This window comes from Polyodon spathula, chromosome 4 (genome assembly GCF_017654505.1).
Source record: "Polyodon spathula isolate WHYD16114869_AA chromosome 4, ASM1765450v1, whole genome shotgun sequence".
Lineage (NCBI taxonomy): Eukaryota > Metazoa > Chordata > Actinopteri > Acipenseriformes > Polyodontidae > Polyodon > Polyodon spathula.
In genome coordinates this window covers 27,164,258-27,190,675 of record NC_054537.1, presented here as the reverse complement: position 1 = coordinate 27,190,675, position 26,418 = coordinate 27,164,258, and the positions used below count along the sequence as shown (strand labels likewise).

The following is a 26,418-nucleotide window of genomic DNA, read 5'->3' as shown; positions in this document are numbered from 1 at the left end:
GGGAGACCGTAAAAACATCACCTGCCTCCTGGCGGAGGACGGCTCCCTTCTGACGGATCCGGAGAGCGTGAACGAGAGGGCCAGGGCCTTCTACTCTGCCCTCTTCTCTCCGGATCCCGTCGACTCCGACGCATGCAGGGTTCTGTGGGACGGGCTTCCCACGGTCAGCGGGGGCGTGCGGGACGAGTTCGAGGGCCACCTGACCCTGGCCGAGCTCACCGACGCCCTCAGTCAGATGCCCTACAACAAATCGCCGGGCATCGACGGGCTGACCGTGGAGTTCTACAAGAAGTTTTGGGACTTGCTGGGGCCCGCCTTTGCGCGGGTCCTGGCGGAAGCCTACGAGACCGGGGAGATGCCCCTTTCGATGAGGCGGGCTGTTATCACGCTCCTGCCCAAGAAAGGGGATCTGCGCAGCCTCAAGAACTGGCGCCCGGTCTCGCTGCTATGCACGGACTACAAAATCGTGGCCAAGGCCGCCTCCCTGAGGCTCAAGTCCGTGCTGGCAGACGTGATCCACCCCGACCAGTCCTACACGGTCCCGAACCGGACGATTTTCGACAACATCTTCCTGGTTCGGGACCTCCTGCACTACTGCAGGAGGACCGGTCGGTCGGTCGCCTTCCTCTCCCTGGATCAGGAGAAGGCGTTCGACCGGGTGGATCACGAATATCTCTTCGGAACCCTGCGAGCATTCGGATTCGGGCCGCGCTTCGTGGGCCTGTTCCGGATGCTGTACGCCTCTGCCGAGTGCTTGATCAAAGTCAACTGGTCCCTGACCGCGCCCCTCGCTTTCAGGAGAGGAGTACGTCAGGGCTGCCCTCTGTCCGGACAACTGTACGCGCTGTGCATCGAGCCCTTCCTCTGCCTCCTTCGCGGGAGGCTCACGGGGTTGGCGCTCGGCGCGCCGGACACGAGGGTGGTCCTGTCGGCTTACGCCGACGACGTGCTCCTGGTGGCCTCGGATCCGGCCGATCTGGAGAGGATGCGGAGCTGCCAGAGCGTCTACTCTGCCGCGTCCTCTGCCAGGATCAACTGGACCAAATGCTCCGGGTTACTGGTGGGTCCCTGGCGGGCGGACTCCCTCCCTGCCGCGCTCCAGCAGTTCCAGTGGAGCGCGGACAGCTTCAAATACCTGGGAGTCCACCTGAGCCCCGCGGAGGCCTCGGTCGCCGCCAACTGGACGGAGTTGGAGGACAAGGTGGCTGCGCGACTGAGGTCGTGGTCGGGTCTGCTCAAACTGCTTTCCTTCAGGGGAAGGGCTCTGGTCATTAACCAACTGGTGGCGTCGATGCTTTGGCATCGACTCACCGTCCTGAGCCCGCCCCCTGAGTTTGTGGCCAGGGTCCAGAGGAAGCTGACGGACTTCTTCTGGGCCGGAAAGCACTGGGTCTCTGCGGCGGTTCTGAGCCTCCCTCTCGCCGAGGGGGGGCAAGGGTTGGTGTGCATCAGGAGCCAGGTGCACACCTTCCGCCTCCAGACCCTGCAGAGATACCTGTACGCAGACCCGGCCCCGCAGTGGTGCACGCTGGCGTCCCTCCTTTTGCGCCAGCTGCACGACCTGGGCTACGACCGGCAGCTCTTCTGGATCGACCTGCGGGGAATCCGTCTCCCCGAGCTGCCGGTCTTCTACCAGGACCTGCTCAGGACCCGGAGCATGTTTTCCGTCGGCCGAGACGCCGTGCCGACCGAGGGCCAAGGACTCCTGCTGGAGCCCCTGCTGCACAACCCCCACCTAGGTGCGCAGGCGTTGGAGTCCCCCTCGGTGCGGCGCGCGCTGATCTCGGCCAAGGTGACCAGAGTCTGGGATCTCCTGGATCGCGAACGCTCGGCGTGGCTGGCGCCCGAGGCGCTCGTCGCCAGGGCGGCTCGGGTGTCCGTCCGGACGGCCGGCCGAGCGATCCGGGAGTGCAAAGCAGCGTTGCACCCAGACTCTGTCAGGTATCTCGAGGGAGTTCTCAGGACCGGCGAGCCATCTACCCCCACCCCCCCGACCCCCGGCTCTCCGGTCCTGCTGATCGAACCCAAGGCCCGAGCCCCCCCTCGGCCCCCCCTCGAGAACAACCTGAGCAGGATCTCGCAGTTCTCCTCGACCCCCTTGCCATCGGCGTCGAGGAGGACCCTGTACGCGATGACGCTCCACACCCTCCATTTCCCCGCCCTCGTCTCCCGCCGAGACACCGCTTGGCGGGAGACCCTCCGACCGCCGGAGGGCGTCGGTCCCCAGTGGGAGGCCCTGTACTCCCCGCTGGTCTCCAGGGGAGCTGGGGACCTGGGATGGAGGGTCCTGCACGGAGCGCTCGCGTCAGGAGAGATCCTGCGTCACTTTACCGACTCGGACGCCGCATGCCCTTTCTGCGGTCAGTCCGAGTCGGTGGCTCATATTTATTTTTTATGCGCCAGGCTGCAGCCGTTCTTCCTGCTGCTGAAGAACCTCTTGCTGCAGTTCTGGCTGCACTTTTCACCCACCCTCCTCATCTTCGGGCACCCTGTTCGTGGCTCCAGCAAAAAGAGAGACCTCCTCGTCAATCTGCTCCTAGCTCTTGCTAAACTGGCCATTTACAAGACCAGGAAGCGGAAGATGAGCGGGGAAGGTCTCTTTGACTGCGGGGCCATGTTCAGGGCCCTCCTCCGTTCCCGGATTCATTTAGAGCACGCCCACGCGGAGTCTGCTGGCGACATGGCATCGTTTGTCGACCAGTGGACCCTAGGGGGCGTGCTCTGTACCACCTCCCCTTTTACAATTCTTATTTAATTTACAGTCCTTTTTCTGGTTTTTCTTTTAATTAGTTAAATGCCTATTTATTTAGCATCCTCTTTTACGAGGATGCTAATTGGAATTTTTTTCTCCAGCCGTCACAAATGACGGCTGGAGGTGACGTTTGCCTTTTAGGCATTTAAATAGGCCTACTTTTGTGTCGTCTGCAAATGTAACAAGTTTGCTTACTATACCAGAATCTAAATCATTAATGTAGATTAGGAATAGCAGAGGACCTAATACTGATCCCTGTGGTACACCACTGGTTACCACACTCCCTTCTGAGGTTTTTCCTCTAATAAGTACTTTCTGTTTTCTACATGTTAACCACTCCCTAATCCATGTACATGTGTTTCCTTGAATCCCAACTGCGTTCAGTTTGAGAATTAATCTTTTGTGCGGGACTTTGTCAAAAGCTTTCTGGAAATCTAAATAAACCATGTCATATGCTTTGCAATTATCCATTATCGATGTTGCATCCTCAAAAAAACCAACAAAGTTAGTTAGACACGATCTCCCTTTCCTAAAACCATGTTGACTGTCTCCCAGTACCCTGTTACCATATAGGTAATTTTCCATTTTGGATCTTATTATAGTTTCCATAAGTTTGCATATAATAGAAGTCAGGCTTACTGGTCTGTAGTTACCTGGTTCAGTTTTGTTTCCCTTTTTGTGTATCGGTATTACGTTTGCAATTTTCCAGTCTGTCGGTACCACCCCTGTGTCAAGAGACTGCTGCATGATCTTGGTTAGCGGTTTGTAAATTACTTCTTTCATTTCTTTGAGTACTACTGGGAGGATCTCATCCGGCCCAGGGGATTTGTTTATTTTAAGAGCTCCTAGTCCCTTTAACACTTCTGCCTCAGTTATGCTAAAGTTATTTAAAACTGGACAGGAACTGGATGACATGTGGGGCATGTTGTCAGTATCTTCCTTTGTAAAAACTTGTGAAAAGTAATCATTTAATATATTTGCTATTTTTTTTTCTTCCTCTACGATTTTGCCATTTGTATCTCTTAAACATTTAATCTCCTCTTTGAATGTTCTCTTGCTGTTGTAATATTGGAAAAACATTTTGGAATTGGTTTTAGCTCCCTTAGCAATGTTCATTTCTATTTCTCTCTTGGCCTTTCTAACTTCCTTTTTGACTTGCGTTTGCAGTTCCGTGCACTCTTTCTGCGTACTTTCTTTTTGGTCCTTTTTTAATGCTCTGTAAAGGGCCTTTTTTCGCTGAATATTCTTTTTAATTGATCTATTAAACCATTTTGGCAATTTAGTTTTACATTTAGATTTGTCTACTTTAGTGATGTAATTGTTTTGCGCCTCTAGTACTACATTTTTGAAGAACAACCATCCTTCTTCTGTGGGTGTTTTCTCTATTTTACTCCAATCTACTTCTGTTAGTCTCTGTTTCATACCTTCAAGTTTGCTTTTCTAAAATTGTAAACCTTAGCTTTAGTCATTACTTTTGGGGTTTTAAAAAACACTTCAAATGAGACCATGTTGTGGTCTGAGTTTGTCAGTGGTTCTCTGACCTCTATTTTAGTTATTCTATCTTCGTTATTTGAAAAAAATATTGTGTTATATAGGAGGTGGTTAACTGTGGGTTAAGGCTGAAAACATGCAAGTCTTCAGTGGCATTTATCAGGCTTACAGTATCCTTGGAGAGAACAATACAGTGCTTTTCAAACACCAAAAAACATGAAAGGGGAACTAGTCAGGCAAGTTATATTACAGGACCCCTCACCACTATCTTTAAGCAAAATATTTCTGTTGTACAATATGGCTGTGAAAAAGGGCATTAACTTTCAGATTTTTTTCACATACTAATTAAAGTCAGAAACATTTCACAACTTAATTAAAGCTTTACTTGACAAAGCACGTTGTAAAAAAAAAAAAGGAAAACAGGTTTACTATCTATCAGTTTGCCTACTCTGTCAGAGAAACCTCAGTAGTAAATACAGTATGGAAGGATAAACCAGGAGGAACTTTGATTGACTGCTACATCCCTGCTACCACCAAACGATGAATGACAAGAGTGTAGAAATGACTTCAGTTTCCTGCACCATCTTTGTATTTAAAAAAAAAAAAAAGCATGAGACCTTATAACAGTCAACCTTTGACCTATCGGATGGAAAATCATTATAACCAGATGGCTGAACAGATGCTATGCTTGTATTTGTTAGGAGATTTAAACATGATGTGCCCCATATGACCACAGTAACAGTGACAGAATGACAAGCAGTTTCTTCTGTCTTTCTATATGTCTTTATTCAGTTTTTGTATTTACGAGATGGAGGGGGAGGGGGAGGGGGGGTAGGTAAACTAGTTTTGTAAACAACTCTTGGTTATTATGCCTTCTAAAAAAGTACCACAGAATTATTGCACTGTACTTTTGCAGTTTTAACAAGGTTTTCCCATGGTTATACTATGCATTTACCATAGTCAGGGCCGTACCAAGAGGGGTGTGAGCAGTGCGGCCGCACAAGGCGCCGACCTGAGGGGGGCACCGATAAGTAATAAGTAAAACAAATGTGTGCAATAACGATTCAAAACAAAAATTACGAAATAAAAGCGCTTTATTATTTGTCAGGAAATTGGCGACCCCCTCAAGTCAGCATCTGACCTGAGGGGTCGCCTATTGGCTGACGAATAATAAAGCCAGATAAAAAAAAAACTTTAAATATTTTTTGCTGGTAACAGGCTATGCTTTTCGCTATCAATCTGAAAAACTGACCACTGTGCGTGGCAACATTTTCACTCATGCGATTTTCTGGAAGCCACATAGCAAACAAGATCTTCAGTTCATATAAAATGTTGGGGTCTGAGCAGCAGGGCTGCAGCATATCGCCAAGTAGCTGTTTTGAAGTATTGTTTGAAAAATGCGACCACATACCAGAAAAAAAAGAATTGTAACCAGTGTTAGACTCAGGGATGAAGCGTCATTTTTCACATCTTCATATTATTTATCTTGAATAGTAGCCTATTTAATTTCTCCAAATACTTGCACTGCATGTGCTCTCTGGCTAAACAGTAGCCCACTGAAATTGACTTGGCAACCGTTTTAAAAGGGTGATTGCATTTTAGTTTTTTAAAGAATGTTATCACATAACGTGTTGATTTAGTTATGACATTTCTAAAAGAAACCAAGTAAAAATTTGTACAACAGTTGATCTTGTTTTTTTCCCTTCCAAAACTGACAAACTAAACATTATCCGACAACTCAATGAAAAACAGCACACAACAGGCGCCGCCTTCCTCATCGATCCTGCATTCCTAGCAAGATCTCTCGATTTGCTGACAATTGTGAAAGGGTGGGTTGTTAAATTCACTGCTGCATGCACCGCTGAAGCAGCGGATTCACCCGAATTGAAAGTCGGTGAACTGCAGCAAAACCAAAAATGAGGAAGTTTATCTTGTATACTACTATCAATGTAATTGTAGATTCAGAGACGCCAAATCATTTTAAAATGGGTATGGAGTTGTATTTTTAATAAACGTATAACAGCGCTAATTATTAACCAGAGTAGTCAACTGAGCTGGTGACGTATAAGAATTCGACATGAGAGAGAGAACAGATTATTTCTTTTACGGTTCATTTTATTTGTCTTTTTATACTTCAAACAAATATGTTACAAAGTTGCGAAAAGTGGGCAAACTGTATTTGAAAGTGCATCCATTAATATATTCATATTTATAAATATTTACAGTTGCAGGCTAGCTGCTTTCTACATTTTAATGGAACAACAAGCTAGCTCCTAATTAGTCGGTTAAAGATAACGAAACCTTCGACCCAATAAGCTTTCAGCTCAAACAGGTCAACCACAGCTTTCATGCCTCAGCAGCAACCTTTCTGTTATTATTATCAGCTATATTGATTCACCAAACTGTTGTTAAATTCCCTGCACCAATGAGCACCAAGTGATGTCACTTCTAACTAAGCGATGCAGCATACCCATGAATTTAACAACGCACCCAAAGCTTATAATACAAAGCGAAAGTTTTTAATATCCCATCAGTGTCTACAAATACACAACACACCTGTTTTTATAGGCTATAATATAAAGCCTTCCGTTCTTACATTTTGTCGTGTTAATTTTTTTTTGTGACCTGCTATTTTGTCTGATTTTAATGTCTTGTTTTCTCTTTTTTTAATTGCATGCATTTTATTGCTTGTTTTACTTCTATGATCTGTGATGTCTGTATGGTCTTATATGTTTTATTGTAAAAAGAGCTTTGGGATCCTATAGTATGTAAAAAAGGACACTAGTGTTATTAATATTGTCAATTTTTTATGCTTTAGTTTTTATTTGTGCCCTGCAGCTTCATGGTCTTTTTTAGGGCTTAGCATGCAGCAATCACATTTATTCAATTGGACATATGCTATTGGTGTGTAGGGTACATTGTGGTCATTTTGAGGATGTCTTAAAGAACTGAAAGAGTTCCTTTGCTATATTGTATTATGACTGATTGTGCTGTGACGATTAGTGTGTCATTTTGAGAGATGACCTGCTCTTTTGTTACCAAGCATTTACTATTTTATGGGCGTAATATCCTCCAGTTTTAAATAACCACGGTCTAATCCAAATTTTTAAAACATACATTTAGGTTATGTAAAATGGGGGGAGGGGGAGGACGACACCAGTTAGGAGTGAATAGTCAGATTGTTTTTCAGATGGTTTCAAGTGGGTACATCTGGCATTAACGTTTTTGAAAATCCAGTATTGCACCGAATATAGCCCTGCAGCCAAATAATATTTCTCAAGAACAGGCAAGGATAGTTTAGAGAGTGACAGTCTCCTTTTCTTTTTTATGGGCTGGGAAAATTCCACAGAAAATCTACACAACAGAGAGATTGGCCGAATTTTCCAGTTCAGCATCTTCTACTATTAATTCTAATTATTATACTGATTATTGGTAACCAAAAACTGTAATATTCACATAATACAATTATTTACATGCAAATAAACATTTTTCCCATCCAACTAACAGTAGATGTTTTCAAGCAGGTAGGTCATTTATTTGCAAGTTCCCTACAATCCAACGTATTTTCAGAAAGCTGAAATTGATTAAAAATGATCTCCGAACCTCCATGGTGCAAGCATGCTTTGAATTTGCATTGGCCAACTCTCTGAAGCATGACCATGTCATCAATGACTTTGCATCACTGAAGGCAAGAAAATTATATTTGTAGGCTCTAGGTTTCATTTCTATTGGTGCATTCCACTGGACATTTACAAAGATATTGAACCTTTTAGTTATTTATTTTTTTAATTCACTGACTGCAAGTTGCGAGGGTGCTGGGTTTATATTTCGCACAGGAGCCATCAGTGATCGGTATGGCTCTGACCATAGTTTACCTTGGTTTGCCATGTTTATTAATGTGCTTACCATAAGTTGCTATTCTTCACAATGCTAACCTGTGCTTTACTATTCTTTATGGTTTCACTATGGTAAACTGTTATAAGGGACAGTCTGCAGTATCCCATGGTAAAAGAACAGGAAATTTTAGTGCAGTTATGTTCAGAATTATGTTTGTGACAGACCTGCTGGTTTGTGGTGCTGGGGTGGGATATGTGTTGCCTGTTTTACCCAAAGCGTGGGACATTTCGCTAATTAAAATCTATTCAACAACTCCAAGAAGTTTAGTAATCAATGGGGCTGATTTGGGTTAGTTCATCATTCCTAGTAAAAGGATAACATTTAGGGTACTGTTGCACGTGAGATGGTTTGCTCATTGTTTGAAGAGCTGACAATTATCTATACAGGAATAAAAAAAATGTTTATTAAACAGTAAGTGGCAGGGTTCTGAAAAATATAGCGTTATATGTCCTCATGTGTTGCTATCACTGTTTAAATAACGTACCTGTAATTTTTCTTTTCATTGTTAGCATTCTGACAACTTTTTAAATTTATAACTTTAAAGTCTGTTTCAAAGCAGTTTTCAAAATGTCAGCGCTAGTGGGGTTTGAGATCTGTCCTCTAAATTACTGCAGGATAAGCGATAAAAAAAAACTAAAAACATAACAAGTGCTCTGGCTTTTCTGTTCTGTACCACATCATATATCGCTACTGTTGTGTTACCTATTTGTGTGTTATGTGGGCAATAATCCTAACACTATCAGTGCACTAGAGCAGACATTTTGAAAAGTGCTTTGAAACAGACTTTAAAGTTATAAGTGTAAAAATTTGTCAGGATGTTGACAATGAAAAGAAATTACAGATGCGTTATTTAAACAGTTGGGGATGTGTTTTTTCTGCAACTTAACTTAAACTTCAACTTAAAATAGAACAGAAACCATGGTATAAGCATGTGCATAAGCAGAGCAAACTACAAAATTACACGGCACATTGAGCATGCTAAACTTTTGTACTGGATGCTGTATTAGTTAATGGATCATTCAGTACATTTATTGATTTAATGAACATAATCACTCTGATCCCTCAGCAGCGAAATGCTTTACCATCAGTCTGGTTTAATAAGATTTTATAATTATAATACCAACGAAGCACATGAAAGCTTATTCTTGAACATTAGCTGTCTCTTGTTAAAGCATAACACATTATCACTCAATACAGAGCTTTGATTAGCTGTGCAGTAATTATGACACTGCTTTCAATGACTTTAGATAAAACAGTTAATGTCTCCGATTCAGCCATATGTAACAAGTTAGATTACTTTCATTTTATTTAAAATCAAAATGCATAATATAAAGCTTGCAACAGTGGAAAATGCTATGTTAATAATATATTATTAGGCTTCATTAGAAATTTTAAGTCTAAAGCTGCATCCACACTGGACGGTAGCGACGCAAGCAAGCGAAGTCGCCGAATGTCAGTCCACACCAGACTCGGAAACGATCCAAAAGACTAGAAATAAATACATGAACCCGCCCATGCATTCCCATTGGACATACCAGAGATGGGCTGTCCCATTAAAAAATAGGTCTTGTTTTGATAAAAGGTTACCACCCTGACCTCCGGCAACTCTGTTGTAAAATGAAGGTTGGACTTGTAAAATCTATAGATCAGAGTTATTGAACATCCCTATACATCCAACAGTTTTATTGTTATCATTATTATATTAGTAGTAATTGCACAGTTGTAGTCGTAGTATATATATTTTTTTGTTTCGTGGTACCAGTAATAATAGTAGTAGTCTAATTTGAAGCCCGGTAAATCTGTCAGAAGACAGCTGGACAATAGTAGTATAGTTGAACTGATATTTTCAATAAAATTATTATATTATTAAACATTTATATTCTAGCGATCTCGGTTCCCGCAGGCAGGCATACCACACAGGGCAAGACAATCCACACACAGGCGGAGGGCGGGCACGAACCTGGGACCTTTTGCACTAAAGCATAGTGCTGATATCGCTGTACAAAAGAGCCGGCTCTTTTGCAAGGAGTGTATTGGGCTTATGTCTTTGTGTGTGATTACGTCACCTACCAGCCCTGCTGCTGCATTCCCTCGTGCACACTACACTATCCCCTGCCAGCCTCAAGTCCGCCCTGGACTTGCTCTCGCTCTAAAATAAAAAGCCATAGCTTAAAATTAGGTCATATGTTCAAGTTGTGTGAATGCGAGACATTTTTTGTCTAAGCGCTGCTAAATGCAACACCCACAAGCCACCCAGGCACTGTCTTTCTTCTGGGTGTCTTTGTAGTCGTTCAATTTGCAATCATAATGGATACTACTGCACCTCATAAATTAACTTTTCATCATCCATGACTTGTTTTGAGGCATGTGTTTAATGTGTCAAGGGTGTTAAACCTTGCCTTTGATTGGTCAGTTTCATTCTAGTAGTGCAACGAAAAAAAAAAGAAACATGTTCTATTTTAGCAACACAAAATTCTCTCAAAGCGATGTTGCTCGCTGCTGGTGTGGACACTCCCATTTGACTGCAGTGACTTCTAAACGATTTGCTTGTATCCACTGTGGATGCAGCTTTATACTTTGAATAAATTACCAAACTACGAAACAAGACATGCATTAATAAACTGTTCATAAGAGACCTTTAAAAGCCTGTTACGAAGTGACCCTGCTGTGGCCCAAACGCTAATGGTTATGAAAAGAGTATAACTGTGAAATCTAAATGAACATGATCAATGTCTGGTCACTCAGCAATATTGCACCAATTAGTCATTTTGACTCTGATACATTCTATAATTATTAACTTCTAGCACAAACTGATACACCTCTGACAAAAAGTATCAGGAAAGCCGAAACAGGATACAGTCTACTGCACTGCTTCCATTGATGCTGTACTCCATCACACAGTGGACCTCAATTGCATCCTTACATTGTTGTCGGTAACACTTGAAGTGTCTCTGACTTCACTGTATTTACACAGTAGTTAAAGTGTTACAGAACATCCTGCAAAGTTTACACAAAACACATTGCGGTACCTTTGCTGTCCGTATTGCAACATTATATTTTTAGACATAATGCCACCTCTTTTCAAATTTGTAATCACACACCATGGATCATAAATCAACTGTGCAATAGGTTTCTGGACCACTTACTCAGCGGCATTTGCCATAAAAAAAAAAAAAAAAAAGACTTGCCGGCTTTCTGTTTCATTTCAATTAGAGCACCAACATTGTTCCAGGAGGGAGCGTGAACTGGATACACTGAGGATGTTTAGCAGAAGAAAAAAATCTTTCACCTGCCAAATGTTCCGAAATAAAAAATAAATAAATAAAAAAAGTAATTCCCTAGTTTCTTTATTCATGATGTTTGAATATAAATATATATAAATATATTTAAAAAACTAGCTGTGATGTTGTAAACACTGCAAGGGGTTCTGTAACACGTTAACACAATAACACATATGATATGAAATTACAAAGCAACTACATGCTTAATTATAAAATAAAATAAATCGCTAACCATCGATGAGAGGATGTGATGACTGAAACAGACAATAATACAGAGTGATTCGAAACAACAAGAATGCACTACTTAATATAACTGATATTTTACTCTCATACTGCACCAATTCGCTCTACTTGCTGCAGGACACATTGCTCAACTGAATAGAGAAATTGTCAATATCCAGATAATGACCTTGATTCTGAAGCCCCAAGATCGTGCAAAATCAAAGTGCAACATACTGTATAATCTAAGTATAAGATTTTGTTATTGTTTTAATCAACTGCATTAACAAAATATAGGGGGGGTTCTGATTTTGTGAGTTAAGAACGCTTTTGATATAGCATGCTCAAATCGATCCCCTGTCTGAATGGTCTTTTCTAAAAAGATGTGCCAGTCTAAAACTCAAAACCACAGAATACAGCTGCATCAACTGGCAAGTACAGCAACTCAGCATTCGGCAGAAAGCTCTCATGAGGTTTCAGGGAATGGGCCTTGGAACAGTTAAAGCAGACACAAGAGACAACCTTGAAAACAATCCATTCTCCACTCTCCATCACTGCCTTCAGGCCTACCAACGGTCAAGGATTATGAAGGGGGTGTGGTCCTCCCCCCCCCCTATCTCACGTAAGTTCAAACCGGTTTTTCCATGTCAAGTTTTGGTTGAAAAGTCGTAAGCCGTCCCTTATTCGGTAGAGTAACTCCCAAAAAGTCCCCTTAACCCCCCGGAACCTTGTTCAATTTCGTCCGTCCCATCTGGGTGGACTCCCTGTTTGGACCTTTGTTGCGGTTGAAGTAAGGAAGATGATCGAGAGTTTAAAAATCTGTGATAAAAGTTTATTCTGTACATACTTGACAGAATGTTTCGTGTACGTTCTTGACTCCACCAGGACTTATCACGTTTGGTGCAGTGTCAACGTTATTCAGATAGGGTTGCCACTGTACTGATTGTATTACCTCAATCGCAGGAGTAGAGTGTACCGGTATAACGTTATAGAACCCACGTATATTATATTATATTATATTATAATGGTTATATATATATTATATATATATATATATATATATATATATATATATATATATATATATATATATATATATATATATATTAAGAATATTATATATATATTCTATTTACTTTTTTTTATAAAATTGATATAATATGAGAAAAAAAATAAGTTTTTTTAAATGATAGAAAAATTATATGATACACATGTAGGTCATTAATAGTCATGGTTAAGGTAAACATGTCTTTCTTGGTAACATTATTTTCAAGCATAACACAGAAGGTGTTCTATTATCCACAATTAACTAGTTAAATCATTTGATTTGCAACCGAATATATCATGATTTTAAGATTTTAAGTTTATAAGCATATACTCAATTCTGCTGTTTCAAACGCTGAGCTAATTTGGGATATTCTAGAGGATTACAGGCTGTTGAGTTTTAAACACCTTTAAGAGACTGAAAAGTCCACTTTTAAAGTAAAGTAATACTCTATCAAAAATGATTTTTAATCACAAAGAACTCTAAAATAAAGGCAGTAAATCTACTGATGTTAGGTAAACTAGACACTTATTTACTGAAATGGCTTCTTAAGTTTGTTGGCTTGTTTATCTTTTTTTCTGCTACAGACCTGGTGGCTGAGTACAATGCTGGGAGCTGGTGGTAATCAGGTCAGGTGTGGGAAATGGAGCATGTTCATAGTGGGACATTCCACAGAGAAATGAGAGTTAGTGTGTGAGTTTTGGGAGAGGAGGAAGGAGAAGAGCTTTAGGCGATTTGATGAGCTTAGTGCTTAGCTAGACTACAGAGCAGGATATTGAAAACAGTCAATCAGGCCAGGTGCAGTGGGGTAAACATACCTCATAATATTATTACATTATATATGTACATTATAAAGCTCCCAATCAGGTGATTGAGGAAATGTGGAACATCGTTAAGGTAGACTTACGCATATAGGACGTGAATGTGTGAGTTTATTTTCAATATACTGTGCAGCGGTGCCTATGCAAAGACATTAATCAGGTACTGCATATTTACTGTAAGTCGGGCTTGTTTGCTGTCTGTGCTGAGGTAGTTACAGACAGATTCTGAAGAAATCACATGTGGCATGTTATATACACAAGGGAGCATGAAGCCTCATTTATGGCACTGAGGTCTCTACTACTAATCAAAAACAGGCAGAAATCTAATTTAGTGCTACTGACATGCAGCTATTGATTTTTACATCAGAATTAGAATCGCCGCCTCTTGAGAATTGAAAACAAACTGATTTGCTTTTCAAGCAGCACAGGGGAGACTGTTCTCAAGTGTTTCATGACAAGGCACCTCCAATCTTAGCATACTGACAGCTGGCATTTTCCACTCACACTGGAAAGCTTTAAATGTATTAAAGCACAGACGCAGGTCTTTCATAACTATTAAATAAGAATGCGTTTCAATCCCTTTGGGCTACACAAGGTTTAACTCAAGTGTATCTGATTAATTTGTGATACAGTACTTTTTAAAAACTCTGTGTATTATGACTATTTTAATTTGCATGTTAATTTTCCAAACATTGATTCAATCGGCTGAGAAAGGACAGAAAAGCCAATACACAGATACACTCCTTCCATTTTAGATTCATGTTTAGATTGACTCTGCATCAATTTGTGTCAGACATCACATCCTATTGACATTTAATCTGCTATTTTATGGGTACCTTTGTAATTAACCTGTAGTCATGTGATGTCTTGCAATGCACTCATTTAAGCTGTGTGAGAGTTAGTTGTGTGCAACTATTCAGCAGTCATGGGAAAGCAGATGGAACCTATTCTGATAAGAAAAAGATGTGCTACAGACAGTGGCCCAGATCACAGAAACCTTCACCTCTGGAGCAGACACGCCTATTTCTATTTGAACAATGCAATAGGAGCTACAGCTAAGGCAAAAAGTTTTGCATCTACTAGAATTTTAGGATTGAGCCATAATTAAAAAAAAAAAAAAAAAAAACAACAAAACAACAAAACAACGAAACTAAAAGAATAGTTTAGATATGTTATTTAACATCATGTAATCAAACAAACCACATTATGATATCACAAAAGTCTAACTGAAGCCATAATAGTAATACAGTATTTCATGATAGATTTTGAAAATTCACATTTTTATATTTGTCAGTTTTCCATTAAGTATATGGAAAACTACAAAGCGGTATGCAATGCAATATGTTAACGGAATATTTTTCAGCCGGTTTCATTCGACTTTATGAAGCAAAATTAGTTAATTCTATTGGGTGATGCAAAATCTTTGGCCACAGCTGTATGTGATCCTACCTTAGAGATTGCCAAATGATTGAAATATGAAAAAAATCGGAATGGGATTTGGGAATACCCTTGCTCACTCTATAACTGTGGTTGCTGCTAATAGATTCCAATGGGGATGTGGCTTACAATGATCAATATAAGAGCCTATTGGTGTTTTATGAAGATGATGATGATGATGATGATTTATGAAGATGATGATGATGATGATGATGATGATGATGATGGAGTTTTTCAAGAATAAGCAAGACAATTGTTTCTGTGTGATAACACAATTTCCAAATTAATTCTAATCTACACCTGCTTGCCTTCTATAGTGTTTGTATGTATGTAAGCTAATGTTAAAGAAGGTATAATCACATTAAAATGGGTAACATTTGTTTAATCAGTGACAAAATAACCGTAAAAAATATGCAAGATTCCAGGAGGACCAGCTGAACTACATCTAAAATGTCAATCCAGGCTCAGGTGAAAAGGCCAAATCTTGAATAAGCGCTTAAGGTTTTCAAGTTGCTTCTCATCTACAAATGTATCACAACACCTCCTTTCAAATGAGACACAAATCTGCTACCAAGTTTCACATTGCTTTTGTGTTTATTCAAGAGAGATATCTGTAATTGCCTGCCTTGTAGGTATAATGGAAAGATTTTAAAAAAAGAAAAACGGTAGCGGTTCTCTCATATCATCGGTTTATAACTTGTCTGTGAAGTGCTTGACTAAGCCCCCTCAAGTGATCTGCATGTGATGGCAAAACAAGACATGTACACGTGTGGTGTGTGATGATTGGTTCTGTCAGTCTCTGAAAAGCTTTACCAGTATATCATGTAGTTCACAGTATCCTCACTTTGCACATGGCACCTAATTACCCTCCCTTAACAAGATTTCACACGAAAGATGTTGTCAAGTCCTGATTTATGAAATAAAAAGTGACACCCACAAATAGGACCCTTTCCTATAACCGAAAAAGGCTAAAAAACAACCTTGGAATCCATTTAAAGGTCAAGGCCGGTAATAGATTTTTTTGTGCTTCACCCCTCCCCATGATAACTAATGCCAGTGAAACAGGATTCTGGTCGGGAACGGACGGGATGACTGTGGGGAAAAGATCAAAAGATCAGTTAAGACAGCTTTATTTGTTGTGTTCTATACTGCATTGTAATGCATTCTGAAGACAGCTGTTGATACATCAGTTTTGACTACCCTACTTTTGATGGACCCAAACAGGCTGACACACTGAGGTACTTTTTTTTTTTCTTTTTTAGAAAGGAAACACACACCCAATAAAGATATTAAACCACAAATAATCTTACATTTTTATGTGAGGGCCTCGTAATTAGTCTGAATTCAACTCACAGGCAAAAACAAACAAAAAAAAACAGTATTTAAAACATTATTTAATATCAATCATGAAAAATGTGAGCTCTTGTCTTTTCCTACACAACAGGGCAACATAAAAAGTATTACTGAATAAACATAATACAGCTCTAGTACACGCTGATAAACATACAATAGCTGTGTTTCTTGGGAATAGGATTTTTGAAGAATAGGATTATCTTAAAGTTTTAGGAAAAGGAATGGCAAAGGTTGTAATGAAGCTCAACAAGCCTAATTGAGCAAATCAGTTATAAACATGCTGAAATGGTCCGTTACAGTGAATAAATACATTTACACATTGCAAAAGGGTTACTGAATATTGCTAATTTCTACCAGATTCTTCATATTTTTCTATTTGTATTCCCACAATCCTTCTAAACCTACATTGAGTGTGAAATGCTGCATTGTGATTAACAACATTTTAATGAAATTGGGTACTTTCACATAACCAGTTTCACAGTCAGTCCGTGCTGCTGCGAAGTGAAGTGGAACTAATGTCAGATACAACACGTAACCAAGCGGAATGTGAGCAATAAATCTGGCTCAAGGCAATGTGGTGAAAGGGCTCAAAGCTCCAATTGAGACACACTCTGATTAGCTCCTGAAAATGTCCAGATAGCTCAGAAAGAAAATGATCTGCAAGAGCGAGCTTAATTTAGATACTGTACATTTTTTTTTTATTAAAACCAAGAATTTTGACTGGAAAGGTACTTCACAAATGTGTTAAGAGGAGAGCCTGAGAATTCAAAAAAGATGTATATGTCCCTGCTTTTTTACACTGATGGAAGTCTGACTCCCACTGTAGCTGTAGCCATGTTTTGACAATATTAAATATGATTCTGCTGATGCAAAAGGAGTGTTACACCACATATAACCCTAAACCATTCAACATAAACATACAGTGCGGTACCATAATAATAATAATAATAAAAACAAATAAATAAATAAAAGAAATGAAAAGAAAACATTAAATAGCCTTTTTTCTATTAAACCAACTGGTTACAAATCCATACTACTTATTTGTCCAGTGAAGTGAGCTTACCTGTGACCAACTCTCTTATCTCCAGATCTGAGGTCTTGCGCAGCAGCCGGACCAGTGCAGGAATCCCCCCACAGTTTTTCAGGGCAATCTTGTTGTCATCATTTGCCTTCCCGTACACTAGATTTCTCAATGCTCCGCAAGCACTTCTGTGCACCTCTGACATTCGATGATCGAGGAGATCCACCAGGAGCTGGACGCCACCTTGTCTCCTTATCTACAAAACACACAAGAAGTGTTAATAAAAAACATCCTTAATGTGTGATATAAACATCCTGTTGTGCACACTCAGTGCATTATACAGTATATCAAAGAGCTGGGCAAAACAATAATCAGTTATGTTGAGTACAATATTGATTATTGCTTACAAACATTACTACAGCTGTTACAGTTTTAAACGATTCCATTTTGTTTAAGTGTTGGGAAACAACAGTGACTGTTTACTATCTCAGATTCAGTGCCAGCTTGGCAGATGTGCAACTCCACAGATTGCGCCAGAACCAATCAATAACATTGTTCTCCACTTCTCCCCCTAATTAAGATGGGTACATGAGTTGCAATTGTTAATGTACTGATTGCAAAATGTGTTTCCCTTCTCCTGCAACTGCCCCTCTTTCAGACACAAAGCTGATCACAAAACTATAACCTTTTTAGCACATTAACTCTGACACTGCAGCCTACTGTACTACTATAAATTGTATAAAATGAGAGATATTATATGTATACATTTTTTTCAGCCCTAAACTGAAACTGGGATCTAAACATACCTAATGTTAATACCGACGTTCTTGAATGCTTGAATGATCCAAGTGGGGTAGACACACTTATTAAGTGCACACAATTGTTGTTGGTTTATACATTTTAAGGAGGTATTAGTGAGATCTGCCACTATTTGTGGATTATTATTATTATTATTATTATTATTATTATTATTATTATTATTATTATTATTATTAATAGATTATTACCCCAGTGGAATTATAAACAGCAGATTTTAAAATATAATATCTCTTCAAAAGATATACAGTAGTAACTCCATTTATACCATTAAACACCAATGAAAATAGACTTTTTACACTGCAGATTGGTTATTCTGATCAAATTTTTGAAGTATGTGTAAATAAATAATCATTCATGTGAGAGGCTGGCTATTTACTCAAAAGTATGTGTTCCATGTAGAATATGTTTCTCGTTTTATGTCCAAACCCTGTGTCTTCATGAAACCTAAACAAAGGTGGAATACAAAGTTATTGCAATTGAGGTTAAACTATTTTTCATCTACTTTTTTTACAGCTCCATTAAGATGTTTTAAAGGTCACATATAAAACAAAGAACTGTGTTCTATTATTGAACGTTCGAAATGTCATATGGATGTTCTGCATGATCTGAGTTCCAAGATGAGCAATTCATTTTATATCAGCTCTGTAAGTGTGCAAATATTTCTTTCTGCATTGTGCCATGTTTAACACTTTTTTCTGAGGTAATGGATTTCTTCTATTGCTTTACTGAGATGTTTAGAAAAAAAGGTTTCAAAGACCATGACGATGTAATTTTCTTGCTGAAATTAAAACATATGCCCCCTGAAACTGAGGGCATTTGACACAGTGTCTGCATTTGTTTTAAAGAGATCTTGCAATTTGGGGTCATCAAAGTCACTGTATTTGGAAGGAGATTTAAAGGCACAGGGAAGTACAAAGGAATCCGGCAGGGCTTCTCATACCTGGTCCTGGGGACCCCATGTATCTGCTGGTTTTCATTCCAACCAAGCTTTCATTTACTTACATATACCCTTAATTGAACTGATAAATTTGCTCAATTAGACATGTTTACTTGTTTTCAGCACTTAAACAGTTGCTGCAGCTCAAGTTATAGCTAACTTGAAATATGCAACTGTTCAAGAGCAGCTGACAACAAGTAAAAAGGTCTAATTAAGCAAATTATCAGTTCAATTGGACAAATATTGAAACTGAAGTATAATGAAACTAAATAGTTAAAAATGTTTCCCATTGTTCTCACTTTGCAACACAAATATAAAGCCAAAGATTTCTGCTGACCATGTCTGTTCCAGTACATAGATATCCGCACATCATGGCAATCTGCAATGTCGTCGCATCAATCAGAGCAATCTCATTTATGTCACGATGTTTGCAGCAGAAAATCTGACTTCAAGTGTCCCCAGAGAAAAAAAAGTCGAGGTGGCGTAAGATCTGGTGACCGTGGAGACCACGGAATGGGACCTTGTCTTCCTATCCATCGTCCTGGCAATTTGTTGTCTAACCAAGTCTGTTCTTTTACCCATTCACAGAATCGCTTTCGGCATACAATACTGATAACCTTTGCACACAACCTGTTTGGATGAAAATTACTAAGATGAAGAATCCTCCATGTAGCTGACTGGCTAATACCACTAACCTGTGCTATTTTTCTCGTCTCAGGCTCCCAGAACAATAGTTGTGACTTCATCAGCGGTGGCAGATGTCGGATCTCTGATTCTCTTGTGATCTGCTACGCTTCTTGGCTGAAGGAATTGTCCCACTAATCTGGTTAATGTCATCTTGGAATTGTGCCTCTGTCAGGGTGATTGCTGGCAAAAGCCATCGCTGTTGAAGCACCTGTACATCTATTTCCAGCAAATTTAGCTCAGTGCACTCTGCAAATGTAAGCTTTGTCATTCTTAACAGGTGTCCTGTTCTTCTGCTGTGGGTACTGAGGAATTTTAGGCATCCACCTTCATCCAGGAGCTTAACGGCTGACTGGCGATAACTCATCTGTTTGTTTTTGTTGAGAAGCAGTTAGATGTATTTTTTTTAATGCCTGTCAATACTGTTTTTTAAGGGCTACACATTAGGTTATGCTAATGTGGCATTACAGCTAACATGGTTACTACTAAATGCGGCACTTACTGTTGCAAACTCATACGAGTATACAATAAAACCCTGTGATTAAGGCCTGTCAAGGGACCAATAAAATAATTTTCTCCACTCTTTAATTTAATCCTAGTTTTTGAAAGGAGAATTTTTATTTAATGTTACAAAACGAGAAACAAACACACTGAGAGCGCTGAAGAGAGCTTAAAATATATAGTTTGGTTCAAACCATAGGAGTTAATTAAATACTGGAGCACATAGGCCCCTGTGTCCTCACTAGAGGGACAGCTTTACTACGCAAGGTACATTGAATGAATTTTGAACAGTTAAACCATTCTTGATCTTTTTTTATTCAAATTTTATTTTTTGCAGACTGTTATAAAAGCACTTTTTGTGTTTATAATAGAATTCATGTTGCATCATTTTTTTTAGGTTGGTTGGTAGTTCGTAACATGTTGATCTTATTTGTGTAAAAATGCCCATGATCAGAATGTCCCATGCATATCAATTATTTAGATTTTCTGTAAAATCTATTTTTATGTGCAGACTTGACATTCTTCATCGAAGAATATTTAAACTGCGCAATCACCTAATGCACGCAAATTTGATTCTGAACTGCAGGAATCAATATACGACAAACCAACAATTTTATTTTGTTCCTCAGAGGCTTCAGAACAATGTCAGTCAATAAAGTCACTTTAGCACTTCCACTCTCCACAAACTGCAGTTATTAGTAAACTGCATCAAGTAGGTGCAGAATGTTTGCCTCCTTGTCTACGTTCTGTTAGGTTTAATGAGCAGTTAGTTGATTTATTAAAAGCATCCTTGAATTGCTCACTGCCCTTCACCTTTCTCTTCATCTGCCCTTTCAGTCAGGACATCATTGGTCACACACTCTCCCATCAATCTCCATGGTTGTATTAGAAGGGATTTTGTGCAATAAGTAAGCTTGTTATTGGAATTCCAGTCACTACACCCTGCTGTTACTCACTTTCTTTGTTTCGCTTCGTGGTGCTTCAGCGAATCCAACAACACATATGTTAGTGTGTTATTTCTCTTGTAATCAACTTTTGATGACTTCGGGTGACTTCAGGTCTAGTCTCAATAGGAGTTAGATTGAATGCAGTGTGACTTTGTGGCTTGTGGTTATTTTGCTGTCCTATGGTGCTATTAAATCTTTAAATCTTCCAAACTTCCAGCGATGGGATGGCACAGCTCGAACATTTAATTTAAACAAAATAATCAAAAACTTGTTTTTATCTTCTAAAGCAGGGGTCACCAACCCTGGTCCAGGAGAGCCCCTATCCAGCAGGTTTTACAGGTATCTTTACATCATCAGTGGCTTTAGATCTGGAACAGCTGTTTATCTTGACTATTTAAGCCAATAATTGGTTCATTTAAGTAACTGAGAGATCGGCTGAAATGAAAACCAGCAGCCACAGTAGCTCTCCAGGACATTTTAAAATCCTTTTAAATGTGGTTTGAGAAATGACCACTAGGGGCGTGCAGCTCTTCAGAATTTGGAATCTTTGACCAGTGCGTGCTGCTGACAAGGAGTTCTGTGATGTATGGGACGTGCAGATTATTAGTTAAGGGGGGTTCAGGCAGGAGCAAACACACTTGGAATTCTGGGCTACAGGTCACACAAACTGAGTGAGAGAGAGCAAAAGTGAAGTCCCTGAAGCTGAAGCCAAAACAGAAAAATGAAAGCTGCGCAAAGTCAACAAGGACATAAAAGACAAAGAATGCAAAAAAGCATCAAGAAAAAACTGTGACAAGCCCTTTTAAAAAATGACTGTTTAATCTTTAACACTGCCTGGCCTTCGTGGAAGCTGTAAATCAAGAGGTGCAATCTAATGTCTGAGAGCTCACTACACAACTACTTGTTTTAACAGTTACGTCGGCAATCAACGTGTTATGATATGGAAGACCAAACTAACCTTCAGAATCCAACAGACAGTTTTAATTTTAGAACTGACATCATGAGAATTGTTACACAATACAATGTAAACTACGTCACTGTCTGCTTTTCTCAAGGAAGTTGTCTGAAGCAAGTGACGAGGCTCTATTTAGCATCGCAGTGCAAGAGCAAAGGTGGATTTTTCTAAGTAATTCAGTTTTAATGGTGTAAAGCTAACAAGAAACACTTTAGCTGCAGCTACAGTCCAATGATTGTTCTAAGCAATTCCCTGTCAGTTTTCTACAACTAGTGGTTGCTAAAGGGCCCATAGACTTTTACTTTTCTAAAAATAGATCTGATATTTAGCTATTGTCATTTTTGTCTTTACAAAGAAGAAGAAGAAGAAGAAGAAGAAGAAGAAGAAGAAGAAGAAGAATACCTCTGATTTTATTTTGTTGTCTCCGAAGCAGAGATGCTGTAAGTAGGCTGCAGCGTTAGACTGCACAGACGGAAACTGATGCTGCAGCATCTGGATAACTTCAGGAAGCTCTGGGTCTCGCCATCCAAACTCCCTATAGAAAGAAAAGAACAGCCTTGTTATTAATAATGTATTCAAACATACACAACACGTACAGCAGCTATTGGAAAATATATGATATTCACTATGGAGCTCAAATAAAATAAAATACAAATACAATAACAGTAACATAATTTGTCCATTTACCATGTATTCTTCCAAATGAAAAGTAACTACAGTAATATTCATGTAATAGTGTTCATTGGGTCATTCAAGTAATGACCCACTATATATTTTTTGAGAGGGCTCTGGTGGTTTGACTTTGAACACAACTAGAGTGTGATTCGGTAAGTTACTGTACAACTGAGCAGCTCAGATATGTAAATAACGTAAATCACTGAAATCTGTAAAGCTAACACAGTTGGAATATTGAGTGCAGCCTCTGGCTGCTCAAAGTCTACCTTGTTAAAACGTGTTATTTTCTTTTTTAGAAATGATATAGTTAGCATACGGACACAACATTTTGGCTAGTGCATTATCCACTGCATCACTTACATGCAGCACCTGACTATTTAAAAAAAAAAAAAAAAAAAAAAACGGTTTGTAATTCAAAGTTACAGCATCTATAAAGTGGACAATCATATACAGTATAGCTGCTTTAAAATAATACTTGTGTTACTTTCGTTACCTAAGGCTCTCACTGGGTTTAACCGTAGAATGGCTACGTTAATATTTAACAATGAAACCTGCATCCTAATAATTGTTCAGTAATAAAAGATACAGTCCTCATATATATATATATATATATATATATATATATATATATATATATATATATATATACACACACACACACACACACACACCACACACACACACATATATATATATATATATATATATATATATATATATATATATATATATATATATACACTGGAAAAAATTAAGAGACCACTGCAAATTTTTCTTAAATCAGCATCTCTAATTGTATGGCAGCCATTCCATTCCAGTGTCTGTTGAATTCCAACACAGGCACACCTCATTCTACTGAATGAGGTACTGATTAGGGGATCACCTGAACCAAATCTTATTTAACGAGGAAAAGTATAAAAACCACTCCTGTGGTCATCACTATCCTCTTGCAATAGGACCAGCTGGATGGCAAAACAGTGCTAGTAGTACCTCAAACGTAATTGGAATAAAAAAATAACTATTGACCATGCCCAAAGAGTTGAAAAGGAAAGTTGAGTGAGGAAAAGAAGGGTTCAATTCTGGCTTTACTGGCAGAGGGATACAGTGAGTGTCGGGTTGCTTCCATCCTTAAAATTTCAAAGACGGCGGTTCACAAGAACAAGGTCAAGCAGCACACATTGGGGACAACAAAGCTACAGACCGGCAGAGGGCAAAAACGACTCTCCACTGACCGGGATGACCACCAACTAATTCGAATGTCACTCAGCAACCATAGGACGACATCAAGTGACCTACAAAAAGAATGGCAAATGGCAGCTGAGGTGAAGTGCACAGTGAGGACGGTTCGAAACAGGCTCCTAGGGGCAGGGCTGAAGTCGTGCAAAGCTAGAAAAAGCCCTTCATCAATGAGAAGCAAAGAGCCAGGCTGAGGATCGGTGATGATCTGGGGGTGCTTCAGCAAGGCTGGAATCCAAGTACAAGGTTGTCCTGGAAGAAAACTTGCTTCCTTCTGCTCTGACAATGTTCCCCAACTCTGAGGATTGGTTTTTCCAGCAGGACAATGCTCCATGCCACACAGCCAGGTCAATCAAGGTGTGGATGGAGGACCACCAGATCAAGACCCTGTCATGGCCAGCCCAATCTCCAGACCTGAACCCGATTGAAAACCTCTGGAATGTGATCAAGAGGAAGATGGATGGTCACAAGCCATCAAACAAAGCCGAGCTGCTTGAATTTTTGTGCCAGGAGTGGCATAAAGTCACCCAACATCAATGTGAAAGACTGGTGGAGAGCATGCCAAAATGCATGAAAGCTGTGCTTGAAAATCAGGGTTATTCCACCAAATATTGATTTCTGAACTCTTCCTAAGTTAAAACATTAGTATTGTGTTGTTTAAAAATGAATATGAACTTATTTTCTTTGCATTATTCGAGATCTGACAACACTGCATCTTTTTTGTTATTTTGACCAGTTGTCATTTTCTGCAAATAAATGCTCTAAATGAAAATATTTTTATTTGGAATTTGGGAGAAATGTTGTCAGTAGTTTATAGAATAAAACAAAAATGTTCATTTTACCCAAACACATACATATAAATAGTAGAACCAGAGAAACTGACAATTTTGCAGTGGTCTCTTAATTTTTTCCAGAGCTGTATATGTATGTGTGTATATATATATATATATATATATATATATATATATATATATATATATATATATATATATATATATATATATATATACACACACACACACACACACACACACACACACACACACACACACACACAGTGCCTTGCAAAAGTATTCAGACCCCTTACCAATTCTCTCATATTACCAAATTACAAATGGTACATTGAAATTTCGTTCTATTTGATATTTTATTTTTAAACACTGAAACTCAGAATCAATTATTGTAAGGTGACATTGGTTTTAGTTGGGAAATATTTTAAAGAAAAATAAAAAACTGAAATATCTTGCTTGCATAAGTATTCAATCCCTGTGCTGTGGAAGCTTCCAGTTTGCACCGATGAAAGAAATTGCCCTAACAAGGACACAATTACCTTACCATTGGCCTCCACCTGTGAACCATTAAAGTTGCTGTCACATTTTCTGGATAAAAACCCCACTGTTGAAGGATCATTGGTAAGGCTGTGAATCTGAAGGAAAATGAAGACCAAACAGCATTCTACAAAAGTTAGAGATAAAGTAATACAAATGCATAGATTAGGAAAAGGGTACAAAATAATATCCAAGTGTTTGGATATCCCAGTGAGCACAGTTGGATCAATAATCAGGAAGTGAAAGCTGCATCACACCACCCAGGCACTGCCAAGAAAAGGCTATCCCTCTAAACGCAGCGCTCAAACAAGAAGGAGACTTGTGAGAGAAGCCACAGAGAGGCCAACAATCACTTTGAAGGAGCTACAGAGTTCAGTGGCTGGGAGTGGAGTAATGGTGCACCAGTCAACCATATCAAGAGCTCTGCATAACACTGGCCTGTATGGGAGGGTGGCAAGAAAGAAGCTGTTACTCAAAAAGTACCATCTGAAAGCACGTCTGGAGTTTGCCAGAAAGCATGAGAGTGACCCAGCTGTGATGTGGGAAAAGGTTTTGTGGTCAGATGAGACCAAGATAGAGCTTTTTGGCCAAAACTCAAAGAGCTATGTGTGGTGCAAACCTAACACTGCCCATGCCTCAAGACACACCATCTCTACAGTGAAGTATAGTGGTGGTAGCATCATGCTGTGGGGATGCTTCTCATCAGCAGGGACTGGGCATCTTGTTACAATTGAAGGAAGAATGGATGGAGCAAAATACAGGAAAATATTGCAAGAGAATCTGCTTCAGTCCGCTAAAAAACTGAAGCTTGGGAGGAAATTCACCTTTCAGCAGGACAATGATCCCAAGCACAAGGCCAAAGCAACATTGGAGTGGCTCAAGAACAAAAAGGTGAATGTCCTACAGTGGCCCAGTCAAAGTCCTGATCTCAATCCCATTGAGAATCTGTGGCACTATTTGAAAATTGCAGTCCACAAGCATCACCCAACCAACCTGAACAACCTAAAGCAAATCTGCCA

General features: G+C 39.7%; 1 protein-coding gene across 5 annotated transcripts in view; it reads right to left on the bottom strand.

The window, feature by feature from the left end:
* The window catches only part of LOC121314365 (catenin delta-2-like), a 300,617-nt gene that overhangs the window by 87,106 nt on the left and 187,093 nt on the right, over window positions 1–26,418 (bottom strand). For all 5 annotated transcript variants that reach the window (XM_041247536.1, XM_041247532.1, XM_041247533.1 and 2 more), the window contains 2 exons: window positions 22,563–22,695; window positions 17,360–17,573 (listed from right to left, as the gene is read on the bottom strand). In XM_041247536.1, the coding sequence (XP_041103470.1) occupies window positions 17,360–17,573; window positions 22,563–22,695 (347 nt within the window). The remainder of the gene's footprint in view (window positions 1–17,359; window positions 17,574–22,562; window positions 22,696–26,418) is intronic.